Source organism: Aspergillus nomiae, assembly GCF_001204775.2.
Source record: "Aspergillus nomiae NRRL 13137 chromosome Unknown contig00095, whole genome shotgun sequence".
Lineage (NCBI taxonomy): Eukaryota > Fungi > Ascomycota > Eurotiomycetes > Eurotiales > Aspergillaceae > Aspergillus > Aspergillus nomiae.
Window position 1 is genome coordinate 72,408 of NW_015378150.1, and position 15,963 is coordinate 88,370.

At 50.4% G+C, this 15,963-nt stretch overlaps 4 protein-coding genes across 4 annotated transcripts; all 4 read left to right on the top strand.

Moving 5' to 3' along the window:
- Nucleotides 1-604: 604 nt before the first annotated feature.
- ANOM_004696 (uncharacterized protein) lies at nt 605-1,322 on the top strand (the record flags this gene model as incomplete). Its single annotated transcript, XM_015549953.1, has 3 exons — nt 605-715; nt 799-1,242; nt 1,308-1,322. The coding sequence occupies 3 exons, from the start codon at nt 605-607 to the stop codon at nt 1,320-1,322; spliced, it is 570 nt and encodes a 189-aa protein (XP_015407937.1).
- A 1,208-nt stretch (nt 1,323-2,530) lies between these two features.
- ANOM_004697 (uncharacterized protein) lies at nt 2,531-4,761 on the top strand (the record flags this gene model as incomplete). Its single annotated transcript, XM_015549954.1, has 2 exons — nt 2,531-3,426; nt 3,486-4,761. The coding sequence occupies 2 exons, from the start codon at nt 2,531-2,533 to the stop codon at nt 4,759-4,761; spliced, it is 2,172 nt and encodes a 723-aa protein (XP_015407938.1).
- Nucleotides 4,762-6,297: 1,536 nt separating this feature from the next.
- On the top strand, nt 6,298-8,326 carry ANOM_004698 (uncharacterized protein; the record flags this gene model as incomplete). Its single annotated transcript, XM_015549955.1, has 3 exons — nt 6,298-6,360; nt 6,428-6,854; nt 6,909-8,326. 3 exons carry the CDS (start codon nt 6,298-6,300, stop codon nt 8,324-8,326), a joined length of 1,908 nt encoding a protein of 635 aa, XP_015407947.1.
- A 3,091-nt stretch (nt 8,327-11,417) lies between these two features.
- On the top strand, nt 11,418-14,636 carry ANOM_004699 (TAPT1 family protein; the record flags this gene model as incomplete). The annotated part of the gene is made up of 3 exons (XM_015549956.1): nt 11,418-11,616; nt 11,678-12,668; nt 12,881-14,636. 3 exons carry the CDS (start codon nt 11,418-11,420, stop codon nt 14,634-14,636), a joined length of 2,946 nt encoding a protein of 981 aa, XP_015407948.1.
- Between the last annotated feature and the right edge of the window lie 1,327 nt (nt 14,637-15,963).

Consider the following 15,963-nt stretch of genomic DNA (forward strand, 5'->3'; position numbering starts at 1 on the left):
AATGAGGAAAGAATCAAGTTGAGTAAGAGACCACTAGTTAAAACTTTTCCGTAGGGAGGTACAACTTACGTTGTTCCAATGGATAAGGAATTGAAAACTTCGGCCTAAAAATCCTGAGATCAACAGGAGAACATACACATATATATAACGCGAAACACATCTTGTACATCATAGACGATAGGTTGAACACGCATGTTGACTCCACTCCCTACAAAAATGCCCTGTACCTAGACCAGTAGATGCCATGCGATCCAAAAGAACCCAATGCTATGTTCTCTACCATCTTAATGCGACAATATAAACACCACTGCATACCCTGTGTAAGTATACTACGTACTACGTAGTAAGGTAGATTGAGAACGACCCACTTAGCGGCGCAAGGCGTGGGCGTAGGGCGCGGTCCCTCTATTTAATCTTCTCTGATTCGCGGGAGCTTTGATCCTCGGCGAGCTTCTCCTCCAGGTAGACCCATACGTATGGGAGTAATACGAAGCATGACTCTTTTGCAAGTGGATATTGTACATATTCCGGAGTATATAACAGACAAATATAACGCTGAGCACAACATCTACCAAAATAACCCAACTCAAAAACCACCCTTATAATGGCGTCAACCAAACCCTTACAATGTCCAGCCCTAGCCGGACTAAACGCCTTCACTCGCCCTCTAACCGCCACAGACCTCAAGTCTTGCGTAACAGTTGAAAGCGCATTCGTAGAGCAGGAAAGATGCTCAGAAGAAAGGTACCTTCCAACCCCAATCAAAACCAAAACCACATACTTAAACTCATACTACAGTTCTTATACCGGCTCAACCGAACCCCGGAACTCTGCCTCGGCCTCTTTATAAAAACAGATAACACGGAACAACTCATTGCCAACGTTATCGGGATTCGATCCCTCTCGACAACAATAACCGAAGGCTCTATGAAGATGCCCAGTAACTGGCAGTCTCACTCCCCCTACGACCCTGTAATAATAGATGGAGAGGTCATTCGCAATGATCCGCGGGGTACTAATATCGCCGTTCATTCGGTTGCAGTTCTACCTGCGTATCAAGGGACGGGGGTGGGAAATTATCTTGTTAAGGAGTATGTGGAGTATATCCGGAATGCGAAAATAGAGGCAGATCGAATTGTGTTGATATGTCATGACTATCTGATCCGGTTCTATGAGAGTGCGGGATTTGTGAATCGGGGGCTGAGTCGGTGTCAGTTTGCCGGTGGGGGGTGGGTTGATATGGTATGTTTGATTATTTCCTAGGTCTTGGGAACTTTTTGGGGATTGGAATACTGACTGATTTGTAGGTGCTGGAGCTTTGAGAGGTCTATATGTCTTGGGTTGTGATTGTAGTGATGGTATTGTTGTATAGAATTTTTCCATATACATTATCAGTGGATAGTTCGGGGATAGACTTTTACTAAGAGTTTTCCTTGGATCGTTTGGAGGACGAGCTCATTGAACCACCTTTATATACAAGTGAAGTAATATGAATATGAATGCATGACATATCTTCATCACTGTTATGACACTGAAAAACAGTATACATATGAAACAGAAATAATTCACGATATGATACTAACATTTAGTAGCTCTTTGGTGTTGTTGTTTTTCTACTGAACAGTAACAGCCAGGTCAACTTTTTTTTTGGATCTTTCTTCGTCTGTTTGTCTTTTAGTTGGTAGGGATATTCAAGGTTCATCACATTATCAAGAATCTAAGCCCGGGTGGGATACCAGGACCACACTTCATACAACTACGACAGGTTTTCGGTAGTAGATACCAGAAGAGTGGCTTCTACAAATTGGACATTCTAGTTCGGAAGTCCCCTAGACAGAGACAGGGAACTAGCATATACGATGCAATCTTCCGTATCGAACAAAGGCCATTGTCTCTGGTCATTGTTACAATTGAGGCCAACTCCTATATTGTCATGTTGTTAGAAGTTGTCTTGTCCTTCAAATGCTACATGTCTCTGTGGGTTGCTAAGCTCGATGTACATTGTCTGTAGACTGGACAAATCTTCAACCCACATCCTTTGAAGCACGTCTGTCTCTATCATTTTCACTGCCCATAGGCATCCAGCCGGCTGAAGCTCCCCCTTGTCCAGCCAATCAATCTGGGGCTAGTGACATCCTTTATCTGGTTCTAGGCCGTATGCCTTGATTTCCCACCTGGACATTAATTCACTGTTTGATGTGAAGTCGTTGCCTAACAGACGTGTTGTGTTGCTCCTTCTTCTTTCTGCGCCACCCCCCAGCTTTGTCTCCTCTCCTCCCTCTCACGATCATCAACTCTTTCAAACCGATCGCCAGCGCTTGAGAGCCCAAAGCATTCATTGAGCTTGAAGCCTATCGCAGACAGCGCAATATTCACATCCTCATACTACTTTTGGCTGCCTATAGCCATACCTGGTCAAACCAGGCCTCCTCAGATCAGTGAAGCCATTGCTCCTGATACAGGTTTCGGTTCTTCTAAACCTTTCTCGGCCCTTTTTTGACAAACAATCTGTACAGCAATCATTTCCAACATGACTTCTCCAGCTGAGCAGGTGTTTTTGTTTGGAGAGATTATCGACCCTGAGCTCGTCTCGGGTCTGGCGCTGTTCGGCTACGCCGATCTCACAGCGGGGTCTGCGATCATCTTCGCGGCCATAATCACCTTCGCATACATCGCCAGCGACTGGAAAGTCCTCAGCTCCTGGATCTCGGCACTTTTGACGGCAGCCGTTCGGCCCATCCGCGCAGTGGTACTCGGTATAAGCTGGCTCCTCATGCAGCTTGCCGCCGTTCGGTCTCTGGCCGACGTTTTCACTACCCTACGCACTCTCGAGGATGGGGTCAAAAGCCGGATTATCGAGAGCCGCCTCAGCCGTCCCGTCTCCGCCGTGGTGGACTGGTATTTCCCGTTCAATCGCCCCCTTGCAACAGTGTGTCGACTGTCTCTGTCATTTATCTGCGGGACAACGGTCATGTACGATCTGTTGCTCCCTGCAGCTTGGCATGTCTCTGCTCTCATCATGGCCTTGAGCTCGTCAGAAGAGGAGCTTTCGTACCACTGCTTCGACGTCTTCGGACAGCTCGAACAGGGGAGGCTGAACCGGCACGAGTGGCTCGAAGTAGCCTTTTGCTGCGGCCAAGAGACCGGCTTAGAGTTACGTGCGATAATCCGAGACGACTGGCAGCTGCCACGCCTGATTGAAGGCGAGATCCACCACCTTTACGCCATTGCTTTCGTCACTACCAGTATCTCGTGTGCCATTCTGGCAGTGCTTTCCTGGTACGCTCTCGCCAAGGCCGTCTCTTCCCCACTTGCCGACAAGCTGCAGCCTGCAGCCCTAAGAGTGGACCACTTCGGCCACGAGACACAGCTCCGAGGGACGCTCCCGACGCCGCGTGAGATTGACCTGTGGAATATGATCGATCAGTGCGAAGGCGTGATCACCAAGCAGAAGGAGCTCCTCATTGCTAGAACCGAGAGCTTAGGGTAGTCAAGCAACGGATGGAGGACGGCTGGGCGCTTGTCAAGAAACTGTCTGCCCGACCGGATCCCGTTGAGGAGGCTCGACCCCGCGAGACGACTGTCATCGTGGAACTCCGCCAGGAGCTCGCGGTCAAGGAAGGGCAGCTCAGCACTACCCAGGGAAAACTGCGGCAGGTGAAGGACGATGCCACTGCGAAGGAGCGGTCCCTCTGCGAACGGGTCGCCCAGCTGGAAGAGCAGCTGGCCCGGGAGAGGGAACAGGCGGAGGCCGATTTCCTGAGTGAGCACCAGTCATTCAGAGCCGAGCTTCAAGCTTGGAATGACCAGCTCGTAACTCTCGAGCAACGCCTGGCCGCTGCAGAGGCCCGAGAACAGCAATCTCGCGGCCACACCGACACCAAACGCCAGAACCTCGTTGTTTACAATAACGACCTCGTCGCCCAGAACCAGGAGCTCATGGCCCAGTGTCAGGCCTTCCAGGCCGAGCACGACCGGCTGCACCTGCAGTTCCGTGACTCCTCGGTGACCATACAGGAACGGGATGCCGCCCTCAGGCGTGTCATGCTCCTGGAGGCCGAGCTTGCGACTAACCAGTCGTCGGCAGACAGCGTGGCGCGGCACGCGCAAGTGTCTCTCACTCGCGCACACGAAGCTGAGGTGGCTCTTCGGCAATCTATGTCGAACCTCCAGCACACCTGTGACTTGACTCTCGCGCAGGAACGTGCCGCCGCCGCCCAGGCCCAGAAACGGGCTTCCGACCTTACAGCGGAAGTCAATGATCTCCAAGGTAAGATCGGCATGGCGATGAGGGACGCTCAGAGGAGCCAGGAGCAGGCGGCTGCTGCCGAGAGGACGATCCAGATCCTCGAGCACCGCCTGTCCCGTTGGGAAGCTTCGCGTAGTTCGCAGGAGATACCAAAGCGTCCCACCCGAGACGTGGGGTCGATCTCCACTGCGCTCGCGCAAAGCCAGGTGACGGTCTCCCAGCAGCAGGCCGAAATCAACAACCTCCGCCGCCAGCTTGACAAAGCCAACCAAGGGGTCATGTGTACCTCTGAGCAGGTGGCCCAGGAGGGCGTTCAAAAGCTGCGGGAGGCTCTGAGTAATGAGAAAAGAGCGCGGACGGAGGATAACATCCGTTGGGGCAAAAAGACGCGCGAGCTGGAGGACGAGTGCCAAAAGCTCCGCATCTCGCTGTCCAACGCGGCGGCGGCATCGACGCCGGCATCGACGCCTGTGCGCCGTCAGGGTAACAGGCGTCTGCCCACTATCCCCTGATCTCCTATAGGGACTTGTGAGCTCCACTCCGGGGGGTGTTGCACAAAGTTCTGGATCATGGGGCACTGTTTATCCTGTGCGCCTGGTAGTTTCGGTGATCATTCGCAGTGGGTGGAGGATTTAGTCGTTATAACTCTCCTTGCGACCCGTGGGGACGAGGACGTGGCGGGGCTCCCAATTTTTTGGGAAAACATGGTGTGCGCTTAGATATAATGACCGATTCCTCCTCGGCGACGTAGCATTCTGTGTGCTGTGGTGGCGGGATTGGGGTCCCCTTCTGCGGGACAGGCGCACGCTGCGTCGGCCATTAGCTATCGTGTGGCACTTCTGTGTGTTGTGGCGGTGGGCTTGGGGTCCCCTTTTGTGGGACAAAACACATGCCGTATGATATATGTACATCGTCCCTTTTTTACCTCCAGGGTTACTTGTCAACGGAAGTTGGCCCGTGCGTGTGTCGGTGGGTTGGGCATTTTATGGGGTCCCCTTCGGTGGGACAGACACACGCTTCGCGCCCACTTCCTTTCCGCAATGACCCTCGCCATCCCATTTGGAAATGATGCCAAGTCAGGAGTGGGGAAGCTTGTGGAAGACAACCACATTCAAGAAAAAAGTTTGGAAAATAAGAACTCCAGTGAAAACAAAGAAAAGCTTATTGAACCTTGAAAGAAAAACGAGATGTTACTGTCTTTGTGTTCCTGTTGTCAATTTTTCTGTTCCTTTTTTGTTGTGGTGGTCGTCTTTCTTCTGCTGATCGAACGGATAGTGTTTCTGAAAGGAAAAGACCTCCGAAATGAAATGAAATGGTTCCTGAACCTTAACCGCGCAATGTCAGATTGCCCCTCCAACGTGATTGGATTCCTTGCGCATTCTCCTCGTGTTTCATCGCAGGGGCTCCTGCATAACTGCGCTTCCATTCTTCTCACATTGTTCTCTTTCGTTGGTGGCTGTCGATTCAATCGACCCTCTTTAACCGCTGTCAATCCAGTCGTTCGTTCTTTGCGACCCAGTCAACCATCCAGAATCCCGCCCTGTGTTTGCCCGAGTCCCCGCAATTCTCCATCTCGGTTGCGACGGTCTCCAAACGCGCCCAAAAGCCCTGATCTTGGCGCTAGTCCCATCATCCCCTTTCAGAGAGGACAAAGAGTCGCACACATCACTCTCCTTCGTTTCAGAGCTCTACTTTCGCTTTTGGACAAGCTCAATGGCCCTTGTATGACGGGCCGGAGCTGATATACGCGTGTCTCTGCGATCTCCAGCCCTGCGACTGTCCAACGGCGATGCGCCACTGATTCTCGCAACCGCCGATCGAACAAGATCCACTTCAAACTTCTTGTTTGTCACTCGCTATTGAGATCGGCTCTCCCTACAAAAGAAACACAACTTCCTCGGTCGCTGTTATCGCGCCTGCTGCAATCTCTCCCTTCTCCCGGCTGGCCCGACGAAGTTCATCCTGCCTGTCTGTGACTGGCTGCCCCTCCTTGGACACATTCGCAGAGTCGTTCATTTGGCTTCTCGGCAGGACCGAGGACGCACAGAATGCCTTGCTGCGGCGATCGTGAAAAAGGCCCGGTATCCCTGGAGGAACAATGGGACTACATCGTGCGTTCCCTCGGGTAGAGAACCCCCCTGTTCGATGTTCCTTGGCTAACATTGATATACTCCGTAGAATCTAAATGACTTCAAATCAGAGTCCTGTCTTTCGCCATTCTCTTACTTCTTTCTTTGGGTTTTCCTCGTGATTTCAATAGCGGTGTACGCGGTCGACACATTCACTGCCGTTAATCTACTGGCATTCTCGAAATGGGCCGGACAAATTGAGCCTGCCATTCCCTTTACCGTTTCTCGGTGGATTTTTGCCGTCTGTATTATCATCTCGTTCGTTCTCTTGGTTCTGCGATGGATCCGTGCTATTCGCGCCATTCGGTCCGGCAGTATCTCCCAGAGTTACCTGGACTCTCTCGCCGCGCGCATTCAAAGTATTCGCCTGTGGGCTAGTGGTCATGGATGGAAGCGGTTCCTTGTTTTTGCCGAGCTCACCAAAAGCAGAAAAGGGGCCGAGTACGTTGCTCTGTTTGCATATTTCTCCTTTGAGAGTAGGTGTAGCCATTGTCAGTTCTCGGTCCGATGAATACTAATTCGATGGTTAGCTTGGATGAATGTCCTCCTCGCCGATGGGCCGCGTCAAGTCGTCAATGCGATCACGTTGTATTCGGTTATGCGCATGGACCTGCTTCCCGGTGGGGAGAATGCGCCTGACACAAATGATTCATCCCCGGTCATACAATTCTTTGATAATGTGAAGATCTTGGCCGAAAATAACAACCTGCGCGCCCTGGTCCTCTTTGGCATGCTTTTCACCTTGATAATTTGGGTTTTATCTATCCTGAAGCTGGCGCTCGCCATCATCTTGTACCTCATCTTTTTGTTCCATCATATCCCTTCGCAAGATGGCTCCCTGAAAGCCTACTGTCGACGAAAGATCAAAACTCGACTCACTCGCATTGTGCGCAGGAAGGTGAACAAAGCTTTGGCCAAGGGCATGGCGTTACAGGAGCGAACACCAACCCAACCCAACATGGGTCTGGATACGCATCCCACCTTGCCCACTGTCGGTGGTAATGACAAGGCGCCGATTGTCACAACTCTCTCGCGCAGCACAACGCAAACCACATTGCCGTCGCACCCATCACGCCCAGAGAAAGCTGCACCGGACCGGGCTCCGACCCTTCCGAGTGTGGCAGCGTTCGAAGACAAACCCCCGCTCAGCCGAACAATGACTCAATCATCGGCCTACTCCGCGTCCACTTCGCTCTCGGGAAGTACGGCAGTCTCGGGATATAGTCCTCTTGATCGCCAAAGCTCTCCAGCGCCGCCAGTACCTCCTCTCCCAACTCAGGTTCCTACGCCTGCTTCTCGGATTCAAACACCGATGTCAAGGTTCAACAGCACGCCACAACCCGCACCCGCCGCCTCAGATGGTGGAGTGAATGGTATGGCTCCGGCGCATGCTTTTGGAGACACCGGCGACATTCACAGTCCCTATAAGACATACCCGTCTCACGATCTCGCATCACCTGCGCCATACCACTCATATAGCCCAACAGATACTACGGCACGAACTCTGACACCAGGAAGGAGTATGTCACCAGAAGAGAACGGGCCTATTCGAACTTTTTCGCCTCCCGGTCCTAGCGGCACTCCTACCCTGCCTTCGCTGGCTGGCTATCCTACGCGGTCGTTTGGTGCGGCAGGTCAACCTCCAGCTAGACCCCAGCCCAATTTTAGCATGGATGAGGAAACGATGAGAAACTTTTCACATGCCGCACCTCGCGGAGCACCGCGGCCCCCAGGACCCGATGGTTATGCACCATTCAATCCGCCTTCCAGAAATTCCCCAGCACCTTTTGCGAGGGAATTCGCATCAAATTCTCCCGTGTATCAACAGTCAGGACCGAGAACGTTCGCGCCGTTGGCCGAATACGATAATAGGTCTGCACCTGCACGAACCTACTCCAACCGAGCGTATCCGCCTCAGCCACAGAATTATGGACAGGGTTATATGTAGCTACGATGAATGTATTTATTAGAAATAGTCTTATTCTTTTGATAAGTATCGGACTAAGCATGATTTCAGATTATCTAGCATTGTATTGTGGACATAACCACACATTATTGGGCATTGAATATTATCTATATTGTTAGTAACTACCTCTTGTTGTCTTTTAGTCATAATTGTGAGGGCCAGTGACTCCAAAGCATGTCTGCTTGCCTTATAGTACAGACTGTAGTATACAATGCTCTACGGGGTAAGATATCGTAACCTGAATTGAGAAGTTGCGCTCATACAAGAATGGCGCGATGTATTATTATAGAGTGCTAATAAGTTCAGAAAGAGCATTACCCTGCGCAGCACTTTTCTCGATATGGAGCTTTATTCAAAGATCCACAATATAAATTCATATCTGATCGTTTCTCATTATCTTGCTGCCATATGTGTGTTGCTCCCCTGTTACACGTTGACGGCTTTGTATCGGCGTGCCCTTGGATGCACAAAGAAGTCCCAAGCTCAAAACCCAAGAGGATTTATTTTCTCTGTAAATGAGAGCCTCGCGTAAACCGAATTTTTACCTTGGCTTCCTTCATGAATGAGAAACCTGAGAAGCCTTATTCGTTAAACACCCAAGTATATAGCTTGTCTTTGGCAAATCATCGCTATGCACCTTCACCTTGTCGTCCTTGCTGCTAAACCAGGCAGCCAGCGCATTGAATATACTGTTGCCATCCTCTCAGATAAGGCATGGAGAGGCTGAGTATGAATTTGTCACTGATATCGGGATCTACCCCTGTACTGTGGCTATCCCAGGGGGCTGGAATTTATCCACTCTGAGGGCTGAAGCCTGTCGCGAATCTTTTCCTTTCCTTCGTACGACTTCATATTAGAGACTTAAAATTGGATGTTTTGGTCAAACAACCGGTTTTTGATACCCTTATTGCAATTAGATGCTAACTAAGGAGCTTCAAATGTACTCGATCCACTGGTATAACAAGTTACACAAACCATCGTGGATATACCTTGGCAAGTCGAACAATAGAACACTAAAGAATACTACAGTATGAAGGAGGCGGTAAGATAAGTTAAGTGTTAGTTATTTCATACCCTGCTAACAAAAGTATGGAAATACGATCCTAGTACTAATTGCACAGATACGGGGTGTATTAAATGCTTCGCTCATACCCTGCCTACAACGTTTCATTCTGTTATATCCTCAAAGTCAAATTTCTTCCTTGAGACCTTACCTTGATGATACCATCACTTGGAGATCTATCTGAATGTCATGGAATGTCTGAAAATACCCAAAGTTGGCATCAGCATCGGAACCTTGGGATGAACAATGAAATCAGCTCCATCCCTCGTATATTGCCCTAGCCCTGCCTGTTTATTCTGAAAGTCATAGTCTGCCCTCACTGCTGGACAATATAAGAAATACTGAGGTATATCAGCCTCCAAGAATGCTCGATAATAGGCTTCTCTGCTGGGGGAGTGTAGATCCCAAATCGTCTCCATACGTCTCCAATCATCCGCCTTACCCTCCTCCCAGTGATAGGTACAGTAGGTACCTGGCTCCAATGTCTGTGTCCGGTAATCCCAGTATGGAAATGCAACTGTTGCCTGCATCCTCCATGAAACTCCCTCGTCTACAACCAGGGAAGTAGGAGCAGACCGCGGTCTAGGGCGTCCGGCATGGATCCCTTGACGCTGTTTCCTTTTCCATTGCTGAACACGACATTGGTAACTTTCTTCGCGTCTCTTTAGGCCAGCCTTATATACCCGTTTCATCTCCTTTCAACTTCCATGAATCTGTATCCCCAGGGCTTTTGGTTGAGTAATATCGGCCAAGCGGCATCGGAGCGGTTCAATATTGTAAATAACTGGGAGCGATCTGATATCTTTCTGTCTCAGTCCAAAGTGCAAGCATATACCAGCTACTCGTGCCAATTCAGATTCTGGTCGAAGGTAACTACGTTTATAGCATGAGCGCGAAAAAGTGGGCAAGCAGAGAAGGGGTTCAAAATCGGGACATGTTTGAGACCATGGATGATAGAACTCTGTAGAAGCCATTGTATGGGAAATATGAAGAGCATTTGGTAGCGTCGATGATAGATAGCGTGTGCGAAGCATGGGTCTTCAATAAGAAGTACGCAGGTAGTGATTCCACTAACTATCTTCCTAGCCTGTCCGCTCGACGCAGCATCCCTATGCTGTGTAGGTCAAGATTGAGAAGCATGGAGTGGAGTATTTCAACTGGAGGTTGATAGATGAAAGGTGTAGCCCTTGCACTGGAGTTTAAAGGTTTATTGGGTGGAGCTTTGTATAGTTTGTAACTGTCGCTGCTCAGATAGAACTGAAGGACATCGTAGGGTGGCCTCTTGCACCGATATGCTGTACCTGAAGCCATGTTGAGAAGAGGGTAGAGGGGCCAGACTTAGGACGCTTTTAAATTATTCTCGCGGTTTTGATAACATGTATTTGCTCTTTGTCCCCTTTGGACTGAATGCAGCTCGATGATGGACGAACCAGGTGGACAGTAAAATCAAAGCTGAGTGATCCCGCCTTTATCTCTTTCCTTTCCCCTAACATCCTCTACATTTCCCCTACTGCTATGGTCACGAATACGTCTTCAAGGTAGTAAACCGGAACTGTAACCCGAGGGAGGGCAGTGTCATGACGAAGGATGGGCATATACACTTGCATGTACCAAGCCAAGAAGAATTATCTTAAAGCTTCCGGTAACGAGATGTTAATCATGAACTGAAGCAACTAGGTGTTAAAATTCGCTCTCAGCAAACACTTGTATAGAGGGGTTTACCCCAACTGCCCAGAATAAATGGAGTGGAATCCACTTCCGTCTGACCGCCTTTTGGCTCCACCCTCACCGGCCAGCTACTATCACCGGGAGCGACTACGGAGGGCATAACTAACTGCGCTTCTTCTTCTTCTTCTCCTTCCTCTCTCTCCGTCTCAATTTTTGGCTCTGACAGCAAACCCGGCGTCTGTCAGTATGGCTTCAAACCCCGCCTGAATCTCGAAACGAGATACCGCGTCGTTGCTCAGCTGCTCGCCAATCATCCCATGTCTACTCTGATCGCTCTCTTCAATGGTGTCCCCCCTTCTCTCACCTCCCGCCCCTAGACCAGACGAGTTTCCTCGAGCTTCAGTCGCCTCGGATGATGATCGCAAATTCCGCAACTTTCGGACAACTGGACTGGAAAGTTCTGCAATCGCCCGAATGATGGACGGGTTACACAATAGGTCCGGCAAGCAGCAGGACACGGACATTTTTGCGGGGTCCTCACGTTCAGAGAGGGTACCACCGAGTCCCGGACAGAGGCAAACGGAGGCAATAGCGGAAACCAGAAGTCAGGAGAAAATGTCCCGAAACCCGACAGCTCCAACCGTCCCCTTTGAATTTGCTAGATGGAGGCTTCGAAGCTTCGGTGGTCTCCGAAGCCCCAGATGCTACGAAGAGAAGACCTTTGGGTGTAGAACCACACCAAAATGGTCCTCAGGTCAATGGACACAGCACTAGCCATCACCGGTCTGCAAGTCAGCGAACTACGAACGGCGACCAGAAAAACATACAGCACTCCTTACCACCCGATCAGGCTTTTGGCATGGTCTTTGAGCATTCTCAGGCACCTGACATTGTCAATGGCAGCAAGTCACATAGGACTTCTTTGGTGGATGTCATTGATGGATCCGAAGTTGCGACTGTTCTAAACCAGTGGTCTAGAGAGGTCTCTCCAGCCAGGAACCAGGACAAGGATCGAGAGCGTGTTCCGAAACTATCTCCCGCCAAAATACAAGAACTCACTTCGTCACCTCAGTCGATTCCTTATCGCGCGGCAGATAACGAACAAAGTCACAGGGTTGTTTCTGATCAAACGCATGCTTCAAACTCGCAAATAACCTTGACGGACGATGCCTCGCCCCTATTAAAGGATATAAAGTTACCACCCGATCATGCCACGAAATCCCAAACAAACAAAGAATTCACTTTTGACGGAGGCTTGGCAAGACCACCCACATCGTCAATTCGACATCGCTCACAAAGCTCACGGGCTGTTTCTACCCCAACCTCCGCTCGGCGACAAACGCTACCCAGCAACGAGCGCCTTGCACAAACGTGGGCATCCCGGTCGAAACAGGATCGTCCCAGCATAGGTCGGGAATCAGACTCTAAGAACCTGAATTCTGCACCACAAATGGCCGATTCTGCACTGCCTTCACCCATGCCACCGTCTATTCCCCTGCCTCCTTTGTCTGTTCCGACTTACCTACAATTAGAACTTGCATCGGGCCGACCCTCCCCCTTGTACATACATCCCTCGGCCGCCAGCGACTTCCCGTATGAGTCCTCTCGCGTGAAGCTTGAGCGGCTCATGAACTTTTTATGCTTCCGCCAGTGCTAGAGCAGGTCTTTTGGTTTGGAATACTGGCTTGCTTAGACTCATGGCTCTATTCCTTTACTATACTTCCTCTTCGCTTTGTGAAAGCTTTGTATATTTTGCTAGAATCTTGGATGGTTAATCTGGGGGTCGAGTTTCGGTTTATCTCCAGCTTTATTATTAAAGGCGTGGGAAGAGTATGGCGAAGGCGCAACAAGGTATCGGGAGATGGAACGCACCTGATTTCAGAAGCTGAAGGCCGGTCGCGACAGGAGCCAGCTGGAACTGAACGCGATATGAAAGCGAAAGCAGCGGAGGCGCGCAGACGGTGCCGCTCCGATACACATCACAAGTATCAACACCGCCGACAAAAGTCCATTCCGTCCGCACTGCTTCCTGATGATAAGGCAGATATTCTCAAGGGTCTACTAATGATTGCCACATGCGCTGTTCTCATGTACTTTGACGCAAGCCGGATGTATCACTGGATCCGAGGACAGGCCGCCATCAAACTTTACGTGATCTACAACGTGCTGGAAGTCAGCGACCGGCTATTTGCAGCCATCGGACAGGATGTGTTGGAGTGTCTTTTCTCGCGGGAGGCTTTGGAACGTCGGCCAAATGGACGAAGCAAAGTCTTCCGGCCTTTTGGGCTCTTCCTGTTGGCGTTGGCCTACACGGTGGTACATGCCACGGCGCTTTTTTATCAGGTCATGACGCTGAATGTGGCTGTCAATTCATACTCAAATGCTTTGCTCTCTTTGCTACTATCGAATCAGTTTGTCGAGATTAAGTCCACTGTCTTTAAGAAATTTGAGAAAGAAAACTTGTTTCAGTTAACTTGCGCAGATGTGGTGGAGCGCTTTCAGCTTTGGCTTATGCTCACCATCATTGCGTCGCGCAATATCGTCGAGACGGGCGCATTCAACTTCATTGGCAACCTGGGCTCCAGTTTCAGCAGTCAGTCGACGAGCACCAATAGCACACCGTTGTCAACGCCACCGCGAACCATGTCGTCGATCCTACCGCAGTCGTTCACGATTGTGCCTTCATCCATCATTGCGTCCTTCAGTCATGTGAATTCGTTTCTCCCCACTCTCGCCCAGGTCCTCGGGCCTTTTCTGGTTGTGTTGGGATCCGAGATGCTTGTTGACTGGCTCAAGCATGCATACATCGGCAAATTCAATAACACCCGCCCCGCCATCTACAAGCGTTTCTTGGACGTGCTGACGAAAGACTACTACACGAATGCCTTTGGAGATCAGAATCTAACCCGTCGGTTGGGACTGCCGGTCATCCCGTTGTCTTGCCTCTTCTTTCGGGTTTCTGTCCAGACGTATCAGATGTTCCTGGCCGCTTTGCTGCCGCAACACCCCTCATCCACGGCAGTGGAGTCGACATCGTTATCTTCTATCTATAGCCACTACGTCCCCGCTCCGATCCCGTCTCCACCGCCGCTGACGCTGCGGACGATCGTGCCAGCATCTGCGGCACATATGAACGCTTTTTTACGGCAGCTCCTAGCGAATACCATGCCATCCCCAGCGCAGTCCGTGTACATCTTCACCGTCGTTCTCATTCTGACGGGATATGTGGTGTTACTGATCGTGAAACTGCTCCTAGGAATGGTGTTATTAGCCTATGCCCGCTCCCGCTACCGAGCGATGAAACAGCGCGAGACGGAGCAATCATCTCATGAGAATGGTGGCCCGCCCCGCGCACGAGAATATGCGGTAGAGGGCAGTCGTCGGTTTGGTGGGTGGGGAGTGGTGGAAGTCAATGACGACCACCGACGGTGGATCTACACGGATGATCCCGAGGGACTACGACGGCTGAAGGCCAAAGAAGAAAAGGAGAAGAATTCCAAGGAGGAATTGAACATGGATCATGTTCGACGGTATGAGATGGTAGCCAAGAGGATCTGGTGATTCGAGGATGGCCTTGTACTTTTGTACCTTAGATTACGTGTAGATACCTAACCATAGTGAAAGCAAGTGTGTGTGTGTGAGTGTGTGTGTGTGTGTGTTGTTGTTGGACTGCGAGTATGTAATGGAGGATGCAGGTCTGTCTGCAAGTGCACGTGGCCCCAGTCCGTTGGGCCGGACGACAGCATGAAAGAGGAAAAGGTCACTCAAACTTCGAGACGAAGTGGAGACTTTTCACACTTAAACCTGAACTTCGGGAATTTTCTACTGCCGCATTTTTCAATTTTACGGAGTACTGCCGTGTTGACGACTCCACCAGTGAGTGGCTCACTCCATCTTTGGAACTAGCGAACCTGTGTCTTCTCTCTGTTCCTCAAAGTGCAGCACTGCCTTTTCTCAGGAAGGACTATCTGAGTGGGTATACACTCCTTCCTCTTTTCTCTCCCCTTTCTTCTTGTCATACTTACGGAAGCGCTAAGCCATGATAAACAAAGAAGCATGAAACCCATCAAAGCACAAGGCAACCCCATGCAGTATTGCCTGATCGCTGTCCTAGTCTGAATCATGTTCAATCCCCGAACTTCGAAGCCCGAAGACGGGACAGTACCTTGGCAGCAAGCATGGCTCTCCCCACTCGCTCATTTTTAGCGTTGGTGTGGACACTCAACCCACGAGCCGGAAAGCCACGCTACTGTCAGTGGATCCCTCGTGCCAAATAGTGTTTCCCTTAGTGCTCATTCCGAGACCTTGGGTCAACGGTTGGAGTGGTATTAGTCCACTCGGTAAGGATCCTCTTGGTCTAGGCTTCGTTAAGAGAGTCAGGGGGTTTTTTTACTCATTTACCTTCTTGAGGGTTGTGCATGGGCATTGACGTCTTTTGTTTGCCTTCACCCATGGCTTGACATGTGGAGGATGGTCATGACGTTATATGTAGGAATTGGCCCCGGTATCTCGGGTGTGAGTCTCTCCCTCGTATTTTAGTTCGTAAATCATGATGGTGGGCTTTGTACACACTTTGTTGTTAAGGCTTTGGCGTCGGGTTAAGAAGGTCCTATCCCGTACAGCCTCGGTCTCCCCAGATGACGAGGTTTACCTGCTGAATCGCAGTCCCAAGGAATCTGCTAGGTAGGTAGTTCATTGCTCAGTTGCCTGCCTCGCCTTGATCCATAAAAGCTGATAGCACAGACTCAACGCCCAACATAACTTCCTCGTCGACTTGATTGGGGGTAAATCTATTCATCCTGCCATCCCTATAGAAAATATCACAAGTATAGCAGACGTTGCAACGGGGACCGGGTGAGTGTCTCCTGTTCTCTCTCTCTCTTTTTTT